The following is a 20,558-nucleotide window of genomic DNA, read 5'->3' on the forward strand; positions in this document are numbered from 1 at the left end:
TTATCCATAACTTAACTTGTTGGGCTGTATCATAAATTAATTTGGGCTATTGTGATTTCTTTGAAAGGAAGTTAACTGTAGGGTTATACAATGGTGAGTAGGAGTTACAGATTTTTAAAACATAAAATCAGGAGGAATTACCTATATTTTTTATTGAGTCATCTTTTTGTGCAATCAGTGCTAAAAAGATTTGTTAACCCTTTCAAACAAGATAAAAATGTGTTTTGGGATTGACAATGAAGATTTCATTTTTCTCCTCTGTTTCATCATTGTAAAGTTGACGTCCTGAGATGTGAGTGGACCACTGTGCACTTACAGCTCTTCTTTGTGGGAAAATCAGGCATTTCTGTAGAAGCTTCTGTCTTGAATTTTGCAGTCTTGGTTAATCCTTGGTGTCTCCCTGTCTATGTTCAATTACTGGAATTACTCCTTGTTTTGGAGCTTGAATGGAGGAAGTTAGGAAATACAGCAGAGTTTGAGAGCTTCCTGATCCTCATTTTACTAACTGTGGCTGGCAATGTCTGCAGAAACAGTTCTTATTCTGGAGTTCATTTTAATTGCATTTGCTTGTATGGTGTAGATTCAGTTTAAGGCAAAGTCATCTTGTATTACTTGTATTACACTTAACCTCTTCCTTCTTTTTGGCAGAGTGGCAACAAAGTCTCAGTAATGACAACTCCTTTTGAAAACACTTCCATCAAGACAGGACCTGCCAGGCGGAACAGCTACAGGAGCCGAATGGTTAGGCGCAGTAAGAAGACCAAAAAGAAGGAGAGTTTAGAGAGGTGAGTAATCCTTAGCTTTCACAGTGAAGGCATTTCTTTATTTGTTTGTGTGTGTACATAACACCAAATTTAAAATATTATGTTAATAGAGTTTTCTCTCATCTTCTGTATTTTTGCCTTCTTTTCTGAGATTCTTTGGCCTTTCAAGTTTGTTTTGCCTAAACTAGATCTTCTAAAACAAACTCTAAAAGTAGTGAATAACTGAGGTTGCATCTTAGTTTGGCTTAACTATATAATTTTGCACTTATTTAATTAAACTTTCTAGTGCTAATGCATATGAGAGTTTTTAATTTGATACGTTCATGTGTATTTTATAAATATGTTGCTAGTACTTTATACATATTTCTTCAGTTTTGATAGGTTGCTAAATTAAGAAAATTAAGATTTTTACTGATAAGGAAGTAATTGTTCTTCTGAAATATAGTGAGTAAATTTTAAAGTGAATAAAATTAGTTACTGTGTCTGTCCCACTTGTTAACGTATCAGGATGTTTTCTAAACTTCATAGTCTGCAGTGTGGTTTGCTTTCATGTAAAGATAGGTTTACTGTTCTCATAGTGTCAGCTTGCATTAATTTTTCCTGTGTAATACTATCTTCTTTGCACCTTAACTTAGGACTAATGCTGTGTTTTTCTCACACAAGGAGAAGATCTCTCTTTAAAAAGCTGGCAAAGCAACCCTCACCTCTTCTTCATACAAGCAGAAGTTTTTCCTGCCTGAACCGATCCCTTTCTTCAGGGGAGAGCTTGCCTGGGTCTCCAACCCACAGCTTATCTCCTAGATCTCCTACCCCAAGCTACCGTTCCACTCCTGATTTTCCATCAGGTGAGTGTGAAGCAATGAAGAGCAAAGGAAAAAGACTGGAAGGGTACTGTGCATTTTGTGTGCCCTCACAGATCTGATATACTCTCCTAAGAGCAGTCAGCTCTGACAGAAATAATCATAGAACAACTGTTTTCTGTCTGGAAATGGGAAACAGATTCCTGATGCGAAACAAAAGATGTTTTTATGATACAGAAAGACCTAAAAAGCAGTTGTCTCTAAAGTTTGTCCTAGTGTTTAAATCTCAGTCCAGTGGCTGAAAGTTGACTAATAAACAGTCCCAGTTTGCAACAAAAGAGAGAATTTTGCCTAAGAGAGACTGCATGATAAAACAGTAAAACTGGGGTAAAAGTTGCTACATAATGGAACTAGGATGGACTCAGAATGCAGATTTATTCCTGAAAAGATTAGCTGAGTGCTGAAATATGCATCTTTCTGATTCCTAAAAGCCTGCGCCTTTTTCCTCTTTTACTTCTGTCACAATTGTAGTGTGTACTAGAATTGACTGCTATTGTTCAATTCCTTGGCAAAGGTAAATTATCTGGAAAGCCTTGATCATTGCTTTGAAGTGTCAGAAAGCATTAGTTATTCTATTTAAGTAGAAGCAAGAGATAACTTAAACGGGATGATGGAAGAGAGAGAAAGGGAGAAACAGCAAATGTTACTGGAATGATGCAGGTTTTGCAGTTTAAAACCTTTTGCACTTAAAACCTTCCAGATCTTGGAACACTGTGGCGGGAGATAGCACTGGACTTTTGTTCTGTTTCTCACTGAACGTTTAGACAAGATTGAAATAGTCTTGCTAATCTTATGTATGTTTGCTTGTTTTTTTGTTCTTTTTGTAGGTACTAACTCTTCCCAGAGTAGCTCTCCTAGTTCCAGTGCTCCCAATTCTCCAGCTGGTTCAGGGCACATAAGACCCAGCACTCTTCATGGCTTGGGTCCAAAGCTTGGTGGGCAAAGATACAGATCAGGAAGGCGCAAATCAGCTGGCAGCATTCCCCTGTCTCCTCTCGCACGGACACCTTCTCCAACACCCCAGCCAACATCTCCTCAGCGGTCTCCATCACCACTGCTGGGACATTCAGTTGGAAATACAAAAATAGCTCAGTCTTTTCCTAGCAAAATGCACTCACCTCCAACTATTGTGAGGCATATTGTCAGGCCAAAGAGTGCAGAGCCACCAAGATCTCCACTGTTAAAGAGAGTCCAGTCTGAAGAGAAACTTGCACCCTCCTATGGCAGTGATAAAAAACACTTATGTTCACGAAAACACAGTCTGGAAGTGACCCAGGAAGAAGTGAATAGAGAATTGTCTCAAAGAGAAGTAACTCTTCAGAGCTTAGAGGAGAATGTATGTGACGTGCCATCGCTGACACGAGTCAGGCCTGCAGAGCAGGGCTGCTTGAAACGACCCATCTCCCGAAAATTGGGTAGACAAGAATCCATTGATGAGCTAGACAGAGAGAAGCTGAAGGTCAAGGTGGTTATGAAAAAGCAAGATTTTGCTGAAAAAGCAAATGCTGCTATACATGAACCTAGCAGTGAAACAGAAAATCCCAATACCTTAAGACTGGAAGAAAAAGACAAAAAAGCATTCCAGAAGGTATTAGAAAGATCAAACCAGTTTGAAACTAAAATTGTTGCTGTGGAGACCCAGTCAGCTGGTGGCATACTCAAAGACACCCTTCAAAAGAATGCAAACTTGAGATCAAATGATGGTGTTGCTTTAGAATCACAGCTGTTGTGTCATGGACCTCCCCCTACTGAACTCAGTCATATTTCCTACGACTTCAAAAGAATTTCCCCTTCATGTACCCTGCAAGATGTGCTACCTCAGTCCTCTGACAAGATACTAAATGGAAAGGGGGAAAACATAGATAAAATTTTACCAACAAAAGAATTTGTCAAATTTGAAAGATTAGATGGTAAACTTGCAAATATTGATTATCTCAGAAAGAAAATGTCTATTGAAGAAAAAGATGACAGTGTCTGTCCAGTGCTAAAACCTAAGATGACATCTAATGTTCATGAATGCCTTCAACTTAGTACAGGCAGACCTGTAAACATACAGCAGGACTCCACTGCAGTTGCAGATGGTAGAGCATTTATTGGCAGTGCACATGCTACTCAGATTAACTCAGTTTCTTTTGTTCCTCTCAAGACCTTGAGTGGCAGAGCAGACATGAGCATGGAAAAATCAGCCCTTATTTCCACTGAAGCTCCTGTCAGAAAAAGTCCTTCAGAATATAAACTTGATGGGAGGTCTGTTTCCTGTCTGAAGCCAATAGAAGGCACACTAGATATTGCATTGCTTTCTGGGCCACAGGCTTCGAAGGCTGAGCTGCCTTTGTGTGTGCTGCCAGAAGGGCAGAGCACCAGCAGTGATGGGGGATCTCCTAAGCCTCCAGTGCCACAAGGGAGTGGTGGGAAGGCAGAAATGGTCTCTCAGAAAGAGCAGTTGTTAAGCTACCCAAAATCTGTCAAAGTCAACATAGCAGAGCCTCAGGTTCTACAAGTAGACAAGAGTTCTCCAAATCCACCACTCATCCCTGTGGCTGCAGAAGCAGTGACAGAGAAAAAGGTTTCTAGTCCAGCCACTAAAGGCAGTATTTCTGTTGTTGAAGCTGTCCAGAAGAAGGATACCTCCCCTTCAAAACAAAAGGACCATTCAATGGAGGTAAAGTCTTGTGTTAGCCAGAGTTTTAAAACTACTCAAATATATTCCAAACCTTCTGCTGCCCAAAGCACTCCTGAAAAAGCTGTAGGAAAAGAGAAGCAAATACAAAAAGAGTTGCCTGTTAAACAGCCAGTAGCCCAGAGAGGTTTTGAGCCTATCCCTGCAAAGGTGGAAGTGATCAGGGAGTCATCTCTGAAGGTTTCTGTCTCAGACGTCCTGATAACAACCTGCTCCAAGAGCAGTGAAAAGAATCATGCTGACTTCGCTATTCCACCTGAGATGCAAGGGAAAATGCAGTCAGCTGGCCCCAAGGCACAGCCTAAGGATGGCAGAGAATCGCAGAAACAGCTAGGTAAAGATGACAGCAGTGTTTCTAAAAGTTTTGTGGAAAGGGACATAACCAAGCAGAAAGCTGAGTCTAAGAAAGTTACCACAGAGGCAAAAAGTGACATTCTTCCATCCAAATGGCCCATGCAACCCTCAAGAGATTGTGATCATAAAACTGAGAAGTCTGCACCAGTTTCCTCTGTGCAGAAGGACAGTGCTAAAGATATGGGAAAGAAAGATCAGAAATCCCTCACTGATACACGGCTTCAGACTAGTGAGAGAGAGCAGTCCAGCCAAGTTCCTCGGCACCAGCTTAACACTTCAGGCTCCCCTGTGGTGAAGGAGGCAGTAAGTAGACACAGCACTGTAGAAGTTCATGCAGGGGTTCAAGAGCATGTGAAACCTGCTGCCACCTGTGTGGAAAGCAGCAGTAATAAACCCAGGCCAGCCTCTGATACCAGTTCCTCCAAGTCTAAGTCCTTGGATAAACAGGCTTTGTCACAAAAGCCATGTGCTCCAACCGTGAAAGAAAAAGAAACTGTTACTCAGTTGTCTGTCTGCTCCCGGAAGGATGGAAAACATGCCAGTAGAAGTGTCCTAGATCACCCTTCTCCTGTTGCATGCTCATCAAGAAGAATGAACAATGAACATGTGCAGGCTGAAAGACATGTGGGTTTGGACCATGGCTCAGTGACCACCCTTCAAATGAGCAGCACAGCCCCTGACACCAAACCCAAATCCTCTGCTGTGGGCCTGCTGCCAGCAGGCCCAGAGAGTTCTAAGAGGCAAGACCCAGCAGGGTTGGGGGAATCTGCTGATCAAAGGCAACTTCGTTTCAGTGAAAAACAAACCACTGCTCCAAAGCTTTCCACTGTGAAAGACTGTCTCTCGCTGAACAAAGAGGCAGACAGAAGTCCTAGTAATGAGATGACCACTGCAGACAAAAGACCTGAAGGAAAAATATGCACTGACGCACTTTATGTTCAGCTAGACAGTGGGAAAGTGGAGCCTGCCCTTTGTCTCACAACCTGTGATATCAGAGGGAAAGGAGCAGAAAAAGCGACCTCAAGTAGCAAAATCTCTCAAGATATAAAAGGGAAGGGACAAACTCATCAGAAACAGCCAGAGGATGCAAACAAGCAGACTGCAATAAAACATCTGTCGCCTGCCAGTGGGCAAAGCTCTTGTCGTGTGCCTGCAGCACCAGGAAAGCCAATGACTTGTTCATCCAATTTCTCTGAATGTAGACAGGAAGTATCTGTTTTATCTTCAGCCAAAAGTGATGTATCTTCAGCAAAGGTTAAACCAGGCTCGTCAGAGCTTGCTGCAACTTGCAAGGAGCTAAATAAGAAAAGCACCTCTTCCACAGGGAGCGGTAAGGCAGAAATGACTAAGAGTGTTTCACTGATGGCCTTGCACAGTGCCGCTGTTGTAGCAGAACCCCATCACCCTGCTTCAAACCTTGGGGGGAAACCTGGAAATCAAGAAAAGCCTCTTTTCGTTAACACTGTGGATGTAAAGGGAAAAGATGCTGTTCTCACTCAGCAATCTGCTTCAAGAAAACAGAATGTAGGTAAGGATTTATCTAGGTCAGCAGCCACACCTGACCGCCCTAACGCACTTTCTGATGACAAAGACTCAGCTCGGCAGCGTCGAGGAAAGGAAGTTTCACGGAGCAGTGCTCACAAAAAAGCATGTTAACTCCAAGGCCTGGCAAGTGTGAATTCAGCACTAGTGGAAACAGTTCCAATACGTTGTACTGCCTTTAAACCAGCACTGTGTCGTGTCTTTGTGCGGCAAAGCTTTCATGTCACTGAAGAAACTATACAAGGGGATATGTAAAGAGAGGACTTTTTTTCAAAATGCCTTTCCAATTGTAACCGGTAAAACTGTTACCACATAGTATTTGTACAAAAATACCTTTACAGCCTAGAGCTCTTGAAAATACTTCTTCTGTAAATACTTAGCAACGTGTTTGGGGTTTGAATGTAGCATATATACTTTGCTGCTGGTTGCGTTGTTTACTCTTTCCCTTTTTAAGATAGTTGCTTTGCCACGTATTTGCCATACTCGAATATGAAACCAAATTACTAAAATTCAGACCTGGCATGGACATGCACAAGCACTGGTCTGACTGGGGAAAAAAAAAAGCAGAAGAAAACAGGCCACGATTTTACTTACTACAAATCTTAGATAGAGGCTAAAAATACTAGTACAGAATAATACAGTGACCTATTGTGAGTTTTTATGTGTATTTTTAATAATCTGATTTTGATAGTACTGTACTTGGCTGGCTGCTTCACCAGATCTAACACGAGAAATAACTGTATCTCCCTGCTGCACAAAGTCTGACTAGAGTAGATGTCCTTAAAGCTATGGGAAGATCATTTAATTATCAGGGCATCCCAGCAAGAGTCGTGTTCTCTGGTGAAATGATGGTTCTTGTCTTGTCTCTTGGGAGTGTATTGTGTGACTTTCACCTCAGACAAGGCTGGAATTCTGAAGCACGGGCCATGTGCTTAGTTTTTGCTGCAGTCCTCTCGAGTTCCTTGAGCTTTTTTAAATTCAGCCCTTACAGTGTGAGGCACAAGTATAAGCACATGACTGGTAGTACTACTAGGTTCATCCCTGTTCTTAATACATTTAGAAAATACATTTTGTGGCATTTAGGTCTGTTTAATTAGTGTCATATAGTTGGTAGCTGTTTTCTATTTCAAGACAAGTGAGGTAAAAAGGAAAAATACACTTCGGTATCATACCTTTGAAAAAGTTTAGGCTATCTGATTTTATTTAACATTTTAATACATAGCTGGGGCCTTACGTTGTAGATCTAACTTGCTGTTTTTAGCAAGTAATCCTGGGTTTCATATTAATTTTGAAATGCATTGAGTAGCTCCATACATTTCATAACATAATCTTTTTATTTGTATGCAAAAAAATTCAATACTGTAATTATAAAAGAAGCTTTTTTTAACAGAGGAACTTGTTGGAGCTATTTGGTGCTAGAATGTTACTGTCTTTTTACTTTTGCTAAGCCTTATTTAAATTTTATATACAGTGGAACATGTAGACTTTAATCATTTTTGTGTGGAGTATTTAGCTTGTTTTGAGGGATGAAAGGTAAAATTTGAAACATGTACAGAAGCACTACGAAATACCCTTGCAGGCGCATGGGTTTTAATAATTGGGGATCAATAGAATGGTCGTTTTGCTTATTTCTGTTTTCTGTAACCACAGTAGAGCTAAGCCCTTACCTTTTTCACCAATGCTTATGGTTTGTCTTTCTGTCTCAGAAGCTAGAAAAGTTTTCATAAAAGCACAGTGTAATCTTGACTTGGAGACTTGTGTGACAACTGACAGTGTGCAAAATTCATTTCCCTCTGCTGAAAACTTTATTATACTGATTTGTTGAGTTGGATTACAGCAAACCTGTAAGGAAAATCCAGTAACACAAAAACTTCTGATTTTTCATGTGGCACTAGAACATTCATACTGCCATTGATGCATTCAGAAAGGAGCTAGTAAGCAGTGGATAATAATTTTTGGGAAGTCTTAAAAATAAAATGGTCTCAACATTTACAGTTCATCTGTGCTTTGGCATTTAATACAAGTGAATGCTAATGCACTTCAAAATAACATTTCTGTCTGGGAGATATTTCCTAGTTTACAGTCTCTGCATTTTTTTAACTATCCTCTTGTTTCTTTTAAAACACATCTAGCTTTTGTTTACAGTATACTTTTATGAATATTTTGTATTATCACTTCTGACAAATAAGTTCTTTGCATTTTGGAAGTGTAACAGTGCATAAGCTTGTGTTTATGTAGTAACTGTTTGTTGGTGTTTACCTTATAAGTGAGCTGTTAGAGATCCTCCTGCCTGTGTTCTTCTTGGTCAGTCTTAATGTGATTATAGATCTGATGTGTTCTTTTGTAGACTTCCTGCAGTAGATTTCTCAGCTTACAAAAAAAATTCAAAAAGTTAAAAAAAAATTGTTAGGGTCTGTGCAATAAAGTGTTTGCAGTCTTATTTTCTCCGAGAAACTCCTTATGGATGTCATAATTGTTATATATTGAACACAATTATTTATACTTATGCAGTTGCATAACATTGAAATAAAAATTCAGCATGAAACTGTTGTGTTAGTGTTTTTTCTTGAACTGCTTTCACTGCTGTAATGTAAGACATATCTCTGCTGTACTCAGAGGCTGGAAGTTTTGGTGGTTTTTGGGACCAGCTCAGTGCACCCTTCAAGGCATGTGCTGGTGGAAGGTTTTGCATGCAGTTTGGTCTGGGGGCAGAGGAGGTGTGCATGGCTGAGTGTCCCCATGTCTCAGACTATGTCTGGATCCTCTGCACAACTGTTAGGTAAGTGTGGTGTGGTGCTGGATGACATAGCCTGACTGCTGGCTTCTGTGGGCAGCAGCCTGTAATGTGACATTTAAATTAAAGTGCACACCTCTTTACTGTTCCACTGCTCCTAACTCTGCAGAGCTGCCCAGCAGTTGGGAATTTGTGTTACATTTTATTATTGCTTTGTTTTGTCTGTATTTTGACTCTGTACAGAACTGAGTGTAGCAGCGTTACAGCATCACATTTCCTGCTTTTCTCTCTGTCTGAAACATAGATGTGAGGAGAAGCTGCAGTTCACCCCCAAGTTTTCCAGTTTGCTGCAGCCCACCAGAATGCAGGTAGTCTTAGAAATCCGGTGTGCTGATGGGGGGGTTATGGGTTGAGGAGAGAAGAGCAGGATCCAGCAGCTGAGGGAAGGGAAATTAGAAGAGTTGTGTGCTGACTGTCTCATGCCTCTGCCAGCTGTGCTCTCCCTGGCTGTGGGCAGCACAGTTGTCTCTGCCGGGGGAGGCATAGGAGCCTGCATGCCCAGAGTCAGCCCCAGAGTGCTATGGGCTAGAGGAAAGGGGTGGTGAATGGATTTTGTGTGAAGGGGAAGTTGGGAGAGATGGGTTATCAAGTGTTATGTCTGGTATGGCAAGTCACCTTCACTTTCTCACCTTACCTGGGATTGAGAATGCTTCCATGGTCTGAAGGGCAGTGCGGGCTCCCTCAGCACTGAACTCAGTTTGCTAAACACCCTTAGGCCCCTTATTGTATGTAGGCTTACCTAGCCTGCAGGAGTTGCCAGGGACATCCAACTTGATTTGGATCAAAACTGAGGGCAGATCAGAAGGAAAAGATCACAGGAAGATACTAGAGGGTGTATGGATGCATGTCCCACTGCACGCCTTGAGGTAGCAACAGTTTTTCTTTCCATTGACTGTATCTGCAGTACAGTAGTTGATTAGAACTGACCAGATCAATCTTCCAGGTACCTGCCAAGGTTGCATTTGAATGAACTGAGTGTAGGAATCACAGAATGGTTTGGGCTGGAAGGAACCTGAAAGTTCCAGCCACCACAGGTAGGAAGTGATGCTAAAGGTTATAGTTCAAGAGGCAAAATTTGGGAGCATCAGGGGGAACAGAGAAGATTGCAGAGTAAGAAAATGGTATCAGTGTAGTTGTGTTCTAGTACACATCAAGCCTTAAGGAATGCAGATCTGAAGGGGAAAAGGATTTCCAAGGGATTTGGTAGGTTGCCAATGCCCCACTGCGACAGGTAGGGAAAGATGTCTTCAAACCAGAGGAGAATTTCCATTGTTTTTGTCTGATCAGGGAGGTATAGTATAGACTGTTTGAGACGGAACATCGCCTGTTGTTTTTCCAGGTACAGACAAGACCAGTGAATGAGAGAGTTCTTTGAAGATTTTCCATTGACATTAGGATGTGTTTTTTGAAGTTAACATAGTAGAAATTGGCCTACTCAACTATCATGTTCAAAAATTGACTTGCATCTTATTGAGAGACCTTGTTTAAGCACAGTTAAGGAAATAAAAACTTGGCTCTGAACTTTGGTTTGTCCTGGTGAAATAAAGCTAAGTGCTTACCAGTCTGTGAAATAATGAAGATATACTGAAGTTCCTTCTCTTTGTAAATACTGATAAATTCTGTATTGTGGTTTTGAGCTGTACTGTGACTTTCAGGGATGTGTATTCCAGGAGCTAGGGTGGTGGTGAGCTAAATCTTATTAGGCAGTGTTCACCTCAGACAGTTCTCTTGTTCTCTGTGTCCTGGCTTCATAGCCATATTTTTAAAAAATGAGAGATAAAGGCCATGACTGGAAGCCAAAATAGTGTATCACATCAGAGCTTGAGTAGGTACACAATTCTGTAAGAAAAAATCTATTGCCTCCTTCTGTGTATATCTTTACTAAGTAATCCCAGAAGACTGTCTTTGAATTTAACAAAGTCTTCATACATAGTCTAGACATTTTAGTGTATAATACCCAGAGATGAATTTTCCTTCAGAAAAAGGAAAGGCCCTGTATTTAGGGTTTGTGTGTCCTGATATATGCAGCATATGCTGTTCAGCATTGTTTGCACAGTGTCTTTTGAATGGCATTTTTGCAGGCAAATAGACCAAAGATGACAATGTAAAGAAATGAGTGAAATTAGAACACCTGAAGATACAGTCATCTAAAACAAGTTATGAGTGGGGCAAGGGATAGATTGCAAGAAAACCTTAGTAATTTGTGCAAATATGTATGGCACAGGGAAAACATTTTGCCTTCTCAAATATCTGAGTTTTAACTGAAGTCTACACCTGAGTCTACACCATGACACAGGATAGCATTTCAGAAACTGGTGGTGGTTAAACCCTGTGGTGTTCTCTCCAAACCAAAGGGCATTTCAGAATACCTTTCAGCCCAATATGCAATTTTCCCTCCAGTCACTACTATAGCTGGATCTCCCGCAGTTACCACCTGATGTTTGCAGAATTTTTTGGTGCCCTTGGAGTGTGCTGTGCTCCCTTTTGATGCCAGTATTTGTCTAACACCTTTCTGAACTCACCATTTCAAGAGGGAAACAATGGAAGAAGCAAGTCTTTCTTGGGTGGAACACACACTGGCAATCATGCTGGATTTTTAAGATATTGGAGGTTGCTCATTTAACCAATTGCAGAGTGAGAGGAAAATGCACCCTGAATCTTGGTCCCTGCCTTGCTCCCGTGGTCGAGTCAGGGTGTGCTCAGCTCGGGCAGCAGGGTTTGCTCAGGGACAGTTCTCTCCCGTAGCTGAGCCCTTGCAGCTTCAGTGTGGGGCAGCTGGAGCACAGTGCCTGCCCACTGGGTCATGAGGAGTCTTCAGAAGCCACACGAACAGGCAACATGGACCAGCAACACAGAGAGGAGCGTTTTAGTGTGCCAAATCTTGGAGGCAACTGGAGAAGGAGCAGAAGAGAGCTCTCGCTGCAGCACACAGAGGCAGGAGGAGGAGAAGCTGGGGGTACGGCAGTGATATATTTGATGTAAGGGCATCTGAAAGCTGCAAAAATACATATTGCATGAGTCTGATCTGCTAGCAGATGGTAAAAGGGGCTTTTCACATGAGAGGTATTTCTTGCTGGAGAAGATCAATCAGGGGTTCTTGTCAGCAACATCATCAGAAATGAGCAAAAACTTTATAGTCCAGCAGGAACCTTTGAAATTTTAACTAGTCAGCATGTAAGAGAAGCAAATCTTGAGGAAATGCCTTTGGACAGCAGCTGAAGCTGAATGTGGAGTCCTGCATGGAAAGTGTTGAGCTGGCCTTGCACACCCCAGAGAGCAGCCACAGCTCCAGCCTGACCCAGCAGGGAGAGGCTCTGGGCGAGCCTGCCCATGGTGTGTGCTCCAGGAGGGTCATTCCACCAGGAAAGTTTCTATCCATCAGGGGAAGCCTGTCCTGAAGTAAACATAAATGGCTTTAAGGTGATTCAGGGCACATGAATAGGCCTGACAAGCTCCCATTAGATCCTTGGTCTGATGGACATACTCTGCCTTGCTCTGAGAAGACAATTTGGTTTTATATAAACAAATCTTTATTCCTAATTGAAGCAGGGATCGTTGTCCCTGAATTCACCCCAGGGACACACACCAGGAGCAACATGAAGTGTCAGCTGACACCAGGAGCACCGTGGGATGGGGCTGCACTGCCCTTTGCAGCCTCTGCTGTTCTCACCTGTGGCTGGAAGGAGCTCCAGGCTGCCAAAGGAATGGCTCATGTCTGTCAGCACTGAGGGGTTTTGCCCTGTGCAAGCAAGCAGAGTACTGGACCCACAGATTAGACCCACAAATCTACAATTCTATGGTTAAAAACCATTCTGTCTTTACTTACTGTGGAGTTCTGTAAAGAGCACGGGAGCAGGGCCTGCCCCAGGCTGAAAGACAGCAGAATTTCAATGGCCAGGAATTCTCTTAAGGATCAAAAGTATTTTAAAGAAATATTTTTTAAAAAAAATCACAGAGGTGATACATGATGTTTCTGCCAGCCCTGCAGGCATGTCTTATGTGACTATAAATCTGTCCTTTATAGGTAGTGAGGTTTTTTTTGGTGGTCTTTTTTTTGGTTTTTTGGTTTTGTTTTTTTTTTTTTTTGGCAGAGGAGGGCACACTACTGCCAGCTCTTATAAAGCATTGCTTTTCAAGGGTATTTGATAGAGGGTGGAATTTGGTTGGGGGTTTTGGTTGGGTTTTTTGGTTTTTTTATTTGGCTGAGTTTTGATTGGGTTGTTTGGTTTGGTTTTTGGGCTTGTTTTTTTGGGAGTGGTGATGGTTACGTTTTCTTTTTTTAAAGAGAAGGAAGTTTTTATTTTGGCTGTTGGGTTTTCCAAGTGCATTAGCCACAGTATTGGTATAACAGGGCTACCACTGAGTTGAACTTGGATTTCTCTATAAGATACATTATTAATTTTGAAGATTCATGTAATAATTTATTTTTTTGTTTTATAATTAATTTTATCAATTTTATAATTTTAATTTTATAATTTTAAATTACTTTTCTAAAAGTTTTAATACACATAGAGTTAAGAAAATACATGTCCTCAATTAAAACAGTGGGATGTGTTTCAGCTTAATACACTTGCTATAGATACTTTCTGTGTGTCCCCATCCTAGACTTAGAGTTGCTGGTAATTTTGCTTGAAATAAGGAGGACCCCAAATGAAGATGGCACTACAGGATAAAACAGCCAGAACAATTGTAGTGATTCCTGGTGTGTCCTTCCCACAGGAGAGTGAGATGGTGGCCAGCTGAACCCAGCTAGCAATTTGGGTTCAGAACACCTTGTTTCTTCAAGGTCTTCTATTTTATCCAGATGTTGCTTGTACCAGGTGATTAAATCAGTCTTAGAGGAGGGGCAGTCCAGAAGGCTGTAGCTTAAATTGGTTATTCATGGCCATCTGGGGGTACTAGCTGACCACCTGGTACAGAGTGGATCCTGCTATGGGCACAATTAAGATAGATACTCTTGAGATTAGAAAATGCATCTGTGCTGAATGCAGTCAATTTGTTTTAACTCAGATCAACATGCTGTAACTTCCTGAGCTTGTGAAATACTTGGTTACCTATTGCTGTCAGTTCACAGGATGATAATATTAGCACCTCTAAATTGGATCGTTGTTGGAACAGCTTGTCCTTTGGCATGATCTCCCAACTCAAAGTTATTTTGACTAAGGTCCAAGAACATGAGGTTTTTCAAGCCTTGAAAGAGATACTGAATGCTAGTACTAATGTGGGATGAGGAAAGATTCAGCACTTGCTAGACATGCAGATTTTGGAAAGGGCTCTGTGAGGTGTTGATATGGAGAGGAGAGAAGGGTAAGTCCAGCTCTAGGCCAGCACTGCAGTAAATGAGCACGTCCTGGAGATGGAGGTGTGTGTTGTGGCTCAGATTCTGTAACAAAGTCTGCTCAAAGCTCTCAGTGCTTTGCTAGAGCTGTCAGAATACATACTCAATGTGACTGACTTAACTCTAGGTATTGAAGCTTTGCCAGTTTTTCCAAACAGCCAGAGCCTGGCTGCAGAGCCTCTGAGTTGCCCTTGATGTGGAGGCAGGTGAGGGAGGGGAAGGCAGCAGAGCTGGTGTTGCAGAGGTACCAAAGCTGTTTGCTTTGAGAGCCATCTCCTCTAGCAAGCTCGTGCCAGTGGTGCCAGGGGCAGTGCATGGATGTGGGTTTGGGTGAGGTCCAGCTTTCAGAGCCTGGTTAAGCACTGAAATGGGTCAGCATTTAGATTTTTGAGGTGCCATAACCTGCAGGTAGAGACCCTTGGCAGAGATACTACAGAGGCCTTGTAAAACATCTGGGCATACGTAGGGCTCCTTTTCCACACCACAAAATGTTCCCAGCTGAAGGGTCTGGGCTGTGGAGTTCTGCATCCCCACCTGGACCCCAGGGATGTCAGCACAGCCCACCAAGCCCAAAGTGTGGAAATGGGACTGCAAAGATCCAGGTTCAATGTGTGCAATGTCATTGCCTTTTGGGATGAGAGTTACATCACTGCTCTTCTGCAGAGCTTGGACACCTTCTGCTGTGGTTGTGTGTTTTCATTTGAAAACGGAGGTGTTTGGGGTTTTGAGTAGGGAACTTGGGAGGAAGCTGCAGTGCAGGGATGTGGTTGCTGCCCAAGATGAAGATACCTAAGCTGTCAAGATTTGACACTGGAATAAAGAAGATACTTGTTATTCCTGTCTGTGTCAACAAGCTCCAAGGAATGTGGGCCAGCAAATGCTGTGTCAGACAGAAACATGAGCAGGTTTCTGGTCAGCATGACTGGCTTCAGCTGCCTCTTGCTGTGAAAGACACCATCACCAGCTGATCTGACACCTTGAGAAAACAATAGAAAACTGCATCAGTGGCCTGTCTCACAAACTGTCCTGGTAATGTGATTACACAAACTGCACCTCATATCTGTAAAAATCCAAGATCTGTTGTTGTCACTAGGGTAAAAGTATCTTTTTCAGTGATGCTTGCCTGGTACTTTTAAGTTCACATTTAATTACAGGGCTCTACTGAGAAGAAAAACCTGTCCTGAAATGATGGGTGTGAGAAGACATTCGTGGGAGTCAGGAGACATGATGTATTTAATATCTAACTTAATAGGAAAGTCTCTTTTCCTATAAAAAAGCCAGCAACTTCCAAGGGCCAAATATGTCTTTCTCCAGTTTTTAGGGAACAGTATTGAAAATTAATAAAAATTTGCTGTCACTACTGCTTAGAGGTGGTAGTATCTGGAAATGCATATTTCACCCACTGAACTGTAAATAATTGTCCCTAGATGAGAAGCTGAGATATTGCCCAAGTGGATCAGTCTCTGCTTAGCAAAAAAATTCATCAGCTGTGTGAAGGTGCTGAGAGGTGCTGGCTTCCTTGTGAAGGCAGGAAGATGCTGCTCTGGTGTGCTCCAGAAGTCTCTGTCTCAGACAGGGACGGGGGGTTCATGACTGTGATGAGCACAAGTGAGGATGCTCCTTCCACACCTTGTTAAGTCCAGGTAGAGAAGAGAATTCAGGTCAGAGAAGATTGAATCCTGGAGGGAAGGGAGCACATTGAAGCTGAAATTGAGGATTTCTGTTTTGACAAATAGTCACAGGAGCCTCTCTCCATCCTAAACCTTCCCAGCTCTAGCTTTCTTTATTTCCTGTAGTCTGTGGAAAATGCACAGTGAAACTGAAATAGTTATGTACTGTGAATATAAATAGGAAAACATGGCGCCTAGAAAATCCATCCCCCTCCCCCCCACCCCAAACTAACACAACCTGCAGAATAACCCAATGAGAATTTTGAAATTAATTTTAAAATGAAAATAAATTTTTTTTTGTTTTTTTGTTGTTGTTGTTGTTGTTGTTGGTTTTTTTTGGGTTTTTTTTTTTTTTTTTTTGTCTTTTGAATTATTTAAAATGCAGCAGCCAAAACCCTAGGAAGCCTCAACACAGTCTTGCAATGCATAGCCCTGGGGTTTTGGAAAGTGTGTTTTAAAAATTAATGCCTTGAATCTCTCTTGTATTAATTTGAAGTGTCTCACCTGCAGTACTTTCTTATCAAAGTTAGCACATATGAGGATTGTTTGCTCTTCTGGATGAATTATTAATCCTTAAGAAAGGATCCTCACAAAATAGTTTTAAATTGTGAATGTCATGAGTCATGTAACAAAACTTACTCTAACAGAAATCTTAAGTAAACCTTAGAGAGAAAAAGTAAAAAAGAGCAGGTTTGGAAAATGTTTCTAGAAGGAATGTGGCCAAATTAAATGGATGTAAATTCAGCTGCACACTGCAGTCAGGAGACAGCAAGAATGTTTAGCTCAGACTAGACAACAATCCTGCCTGATATGCTAAGTCCTTAAAACGTCTACAAAGGCTTTTCAATTTTAAGTGAAAATAAATCCATCTCTGTCATGGTCTGTGGACACCATGGAAGTTCATTGAGCATGCCTGACCTGCCTTTTCCTGCTGATTGCATGAAAGTGAACCAGACCCAGGTTTCTGCCCCCTGCTGTGCCATTGAGGTGTGGGGATGCTCACAGGGTCACCCTCGTCCCAGCTGCAGAGGGGAGCACAGGCACAGCCAGCCCCAGCCTCCTTCACACCACCTCCCCTCCCAAAGCACAGAGAATGTCCTGTCCTGAGCGGTGCAGGGCCAGCCCAGGAGCGTGGGATACCCAGGGCTGGGCAGGACCTGCAGCTCTGGCAGCTCCCTGCCCCGCATCCTCGCAGATGTTGATCTGTGGGGAAGTAAACACAGGGACGGCACAGCTGGCCAACAGGAGCACTTTAACCTGACTCAGAGCTGTTGTGCTAGTGGGTGAAAGCAGGGCACAGCTGTGTGTCCAGAGAAGAATGCCCTGGAGCTGTGGAGGACGGTGCAGGTGTGTGCCCTGTGCTGGGAGCACCTGGGGCTTGTCCAGGTGCACCTGTGTGGGCCTGGGGAGCACTGGGGACTCAGGTCTTGCTGCTGACACCGCCGTGAGCATTTGAGGCTAAACCACGTCTCTGGCTTAAAAGAGGCAGGAGGGCTGTGTCTGCACTCAGCAGCCTCAGGACAAGGCAAAGAGAAGTAGTGTTTGTTGCAAACCACAGTCTGGGTTTGGTGAACATTTCCTACCCTTCCTTTAAGCACAAATCCCATGCTGAAGGGTGCCAGGGAATGTCAGGGAAGTAACGTGGGCCTGGCAGGCAGGGGCAGAGAGATGTCAGCAGCAGTGTGGGAGGAACTGGAGAGGGGCTGTCGCCACAGAATTCCCCATCCAGGGGAGAATTCCCCATGCTGGGGGGAGCACAGCTCCTCGACTGTCCAGCTCCCTGTGGAATGCTGGAGCTCAGCCCAGGCAGACAGCACCAGGGACAGCATCTGCAGGGAGGGATGACCAGAGCTGCCCACGGCTGAGCCCCACATGTGGCATTACTTGGGGCAGAAAGCCAGCCCAGCCCCTGCTGTGGTGACACTTGTGATGGCACAGGCCCAGCCCAGAAGCACTGACACAGTGTCAGCTCTACAAAAATGACAAAATATGGACCTAGAAAAGTCAATGCTTTCAGTACTTGTAAGCAAAGGAGAACCTGTGGAGCTAACCATTGCCATGTGTAGTTCAGACAGATAAAAATAATTTAACTGTCACTGTAAATGAGAAGAGTGGCTGTGTTCTGCCATTCAAATAAAACAGTGAGTAAGTAAGCTCTCTCCATATGCTTCAGGGTGTGGAGTGAGCTGAGGAGAAACTGTCCCTAGGGGGATCCTGTTGTGCAGTTCTGAGTGCTCAGAGATTTGTAGATTTAACTCGGTGAGGAATTTGGTATTAGACCCAGGTGGGCATTTCATAGGGCTGTTTTTCCACTGTGCTTCTTCCCTGAATCAAATACCTTGCCTTTTTGGTTTTTTTTTCTGTTGTCTCCCACTTGGAATAGAAAAAAAACCAGATAAAAGAAAAAAAAAAAAAAAAAAAAAAAAAAAAAAAAAAAAAAAAGAGAAGAAAAGCCAAGATAACAGAAAGTATTAAAGAAAAAGCTTATTGGGTTAGTCTTTTCTCCTGGCCCTGAAAAGCACTGGTACTTTCCTACTATTCTCATGTGATACACCCACCAAATAGCAAACAGAGATATTGTCATACTCCCACTGTGTACAAATTCCTGTATGAAGAGCACAGTACCAGAGGTAAAATTCTTGTGCCTGTCCTTTGTCTATCTCTCATACCTGTTAAACACCCTGGGAAACTTTACCATCCTCCAAGCTCTCTGTGGGGTGAAGTACAGCGCTGGTTTGATGGGCTCCCAAAGTTGCCATCAGTGGTGGGAGAGGGTGTGAGGGTGCACAGTGTGAGGAGGAGGAGGAGGGACAGTGGCTGATGTCCCTAAGCACATACTGAGACACCTGTCTTATTCCTCTGATTCCTCCTTCAGATCCCTCTAGGATAAGTCCTGTGGGAGCTGTGGACATTCAGACATCAGCAGGCAGGGTTTTCCCCAGGTGTCCCAGCTCCTGCACACGGAGAGGGACAGTGGCTGTCCCTCTGCTCCACACACATCATCCTGCAGTGCTGGGTGCCCTGAGCTGGCACAGGTGAGCTGTGAAAATCAGGAGATGTAAATCACAGGCCAGCTGGAGAGAGGCATGGCTGCATTGGATGACCTTGTGCTGTCTTCTCTGAGTGGATGTGAGGCTGAGCAGAGAGCTCAGACAAAGGGGGAGCTGCTGGAAAGCAGGCTGCAAGGAAAACATGCTGAACTCAGTGTGAGTAGTTTCAGAGTGAAACTGGAACGTGCCTACTTTGAATATAATCAGGTTACCGTGCACTGATGCTTTTCTGAGGCAGAACAGATCTTTTAAAAGTGGAAACTGAGGAAAATTGGTCTTCATGTTCATGTGGACTGGTATGTCTGTGCTAAATACAGGATAGTGCAGATTGAGACTGGAGCACACTACCGAAAGGGAATATAATGGGAATGTAATGGGAAATTTGAGTTGGACAAAATTTGATTCATCACTTAAGAAAGGCACAAAGTCTTGTCAACCAGCTGACAGTCAGAGCCCTTCTTTGGAGGCTGGTGACAGTGGTGGACTTGGCAGTATTAGTTTTACAGTGGACTCTATTTTACAGATTTTTTCCAGCCTAACCCATTCTACAATTTAAGATCTCTGCCTGCACTTCTGCACATGGATATTGTGCTGCTGATGCACGACTATTGCAGTGCAAAGAGTAAAGCTAGAAAGCAATACTTCAATCTGAAAATTAACAGTCCTCTTGTGTTTAGGTTACAGAGAATGATCCCTGTTTTGAAGGGGGACAATATTTCTAACCATCCCTAAGACGAGTGCGTGTGCAGCAGCTGCAGGAGGGGATCCTGTGCCACCCAGACAGAAGGGCCAGGTCCTGACTGCCCAGGGCTGTGCTGAGCACTGACTGCAGCCAAACAGCTCCACCTGCCTTTTTCTTCCTTTCTTAAATGACTGAGTTAATAGCTTGACAGCTTTGTTGCCTTAAGTGGCACTGTTTCTTCAACACCTAGGAGAAAAAGGCATGAAGAAAACTTACTGGGTCAGAAAACGTGTCTCAGCCCCATAGAGCTGATCCAGACCCTGTTCTCAATCTGGGAAGCTTCAAGTAATCAAGATGCCATTTGGGGTGCATCAAGGTCAGCACCCAGGAAGGTGAAGACACCTGAACCTCTCTGGTGCCAAGGATCCACACAAAAGCAGTGCATGAAGACCACAGCTGTGCTGGTAGCTGGAGCTGATTTCAAGGCTCACCTGAGCCGAGCTGTGCTGTGCTCATTCCTGCAGGCAGGAGGGGAGCTGCCAGGATGCAGAGCTCACTCTGTTGCATACCTGCCCACACCTGCTGGGGCTGGCAGGCACTGACAGGCTGCAGAAACAGTGCCCTGCTGCTGCATTTGTCTGCTACCAGGATGCTTCTGTGCTGACCCCACTGGCTAGAGTTTTCCCCTCCTCTTTAATGTGTACTGTACAAGAGAATAACTGATCTTAATGACAAGCTGAAAATCTGACCCCACATTCATCTAACAGCTCTGCCTCTTCCCCAGACAGTTCTGTGTCTGCTGGAAATCCTGCTTGCCCTGCAGT

General features: G+C 43.2%; 1 protein-coding gene and 1 pseudogene across 1 annotated transcript; one reads left to right on the forward strand and one right to left on the reverse strand.

The window, feature by feature from the left end:
• Positions 1–648: 648 nt before the first annotated feature.
• Positions 649–7,453, forward strand: LOC130266586 (microtubule-associated serine/threonine-protein kinase 4-like; the record flags this gene model as incomplete). Its single annotated transcript, XM_056515836.1, has 3 exons — positions 649–785; positions 1,428–1,609; positions 2,452–7,453. Coding segments are annotated over 3 exons (4,182 nt in total), but the record flags the coding sequence as incomplete, so codon positions are not given.
• Positions 7,454–13,601: 6,148 nt separating this feature from the next.
• On the reverse strand, positions 13,602–16,052 carry LOC130266587 (CD180 antigen-like; annotated as a pseudogene).
• Between the last annotated feature and the right edge of the window lie 4,506 nt (positions 16,053–20,558).

Source organism: Oenanthe melanoleuca, unplaced genomic scaffold (assembly GCF_029582105.1).
Source record: "Oenanthe melanoleuca isolate GR-GAL-2019-014 unplaced genomic scaffold, OMel1.0 S094, whole genome shotgun sequence".
Taxonomy (NCBI): Eukaryota; Metazoa; Chordata; class Aves; order Passeriformes; family Muscicapidae; genus Oenanthe; species Oenanthe melanoleuca.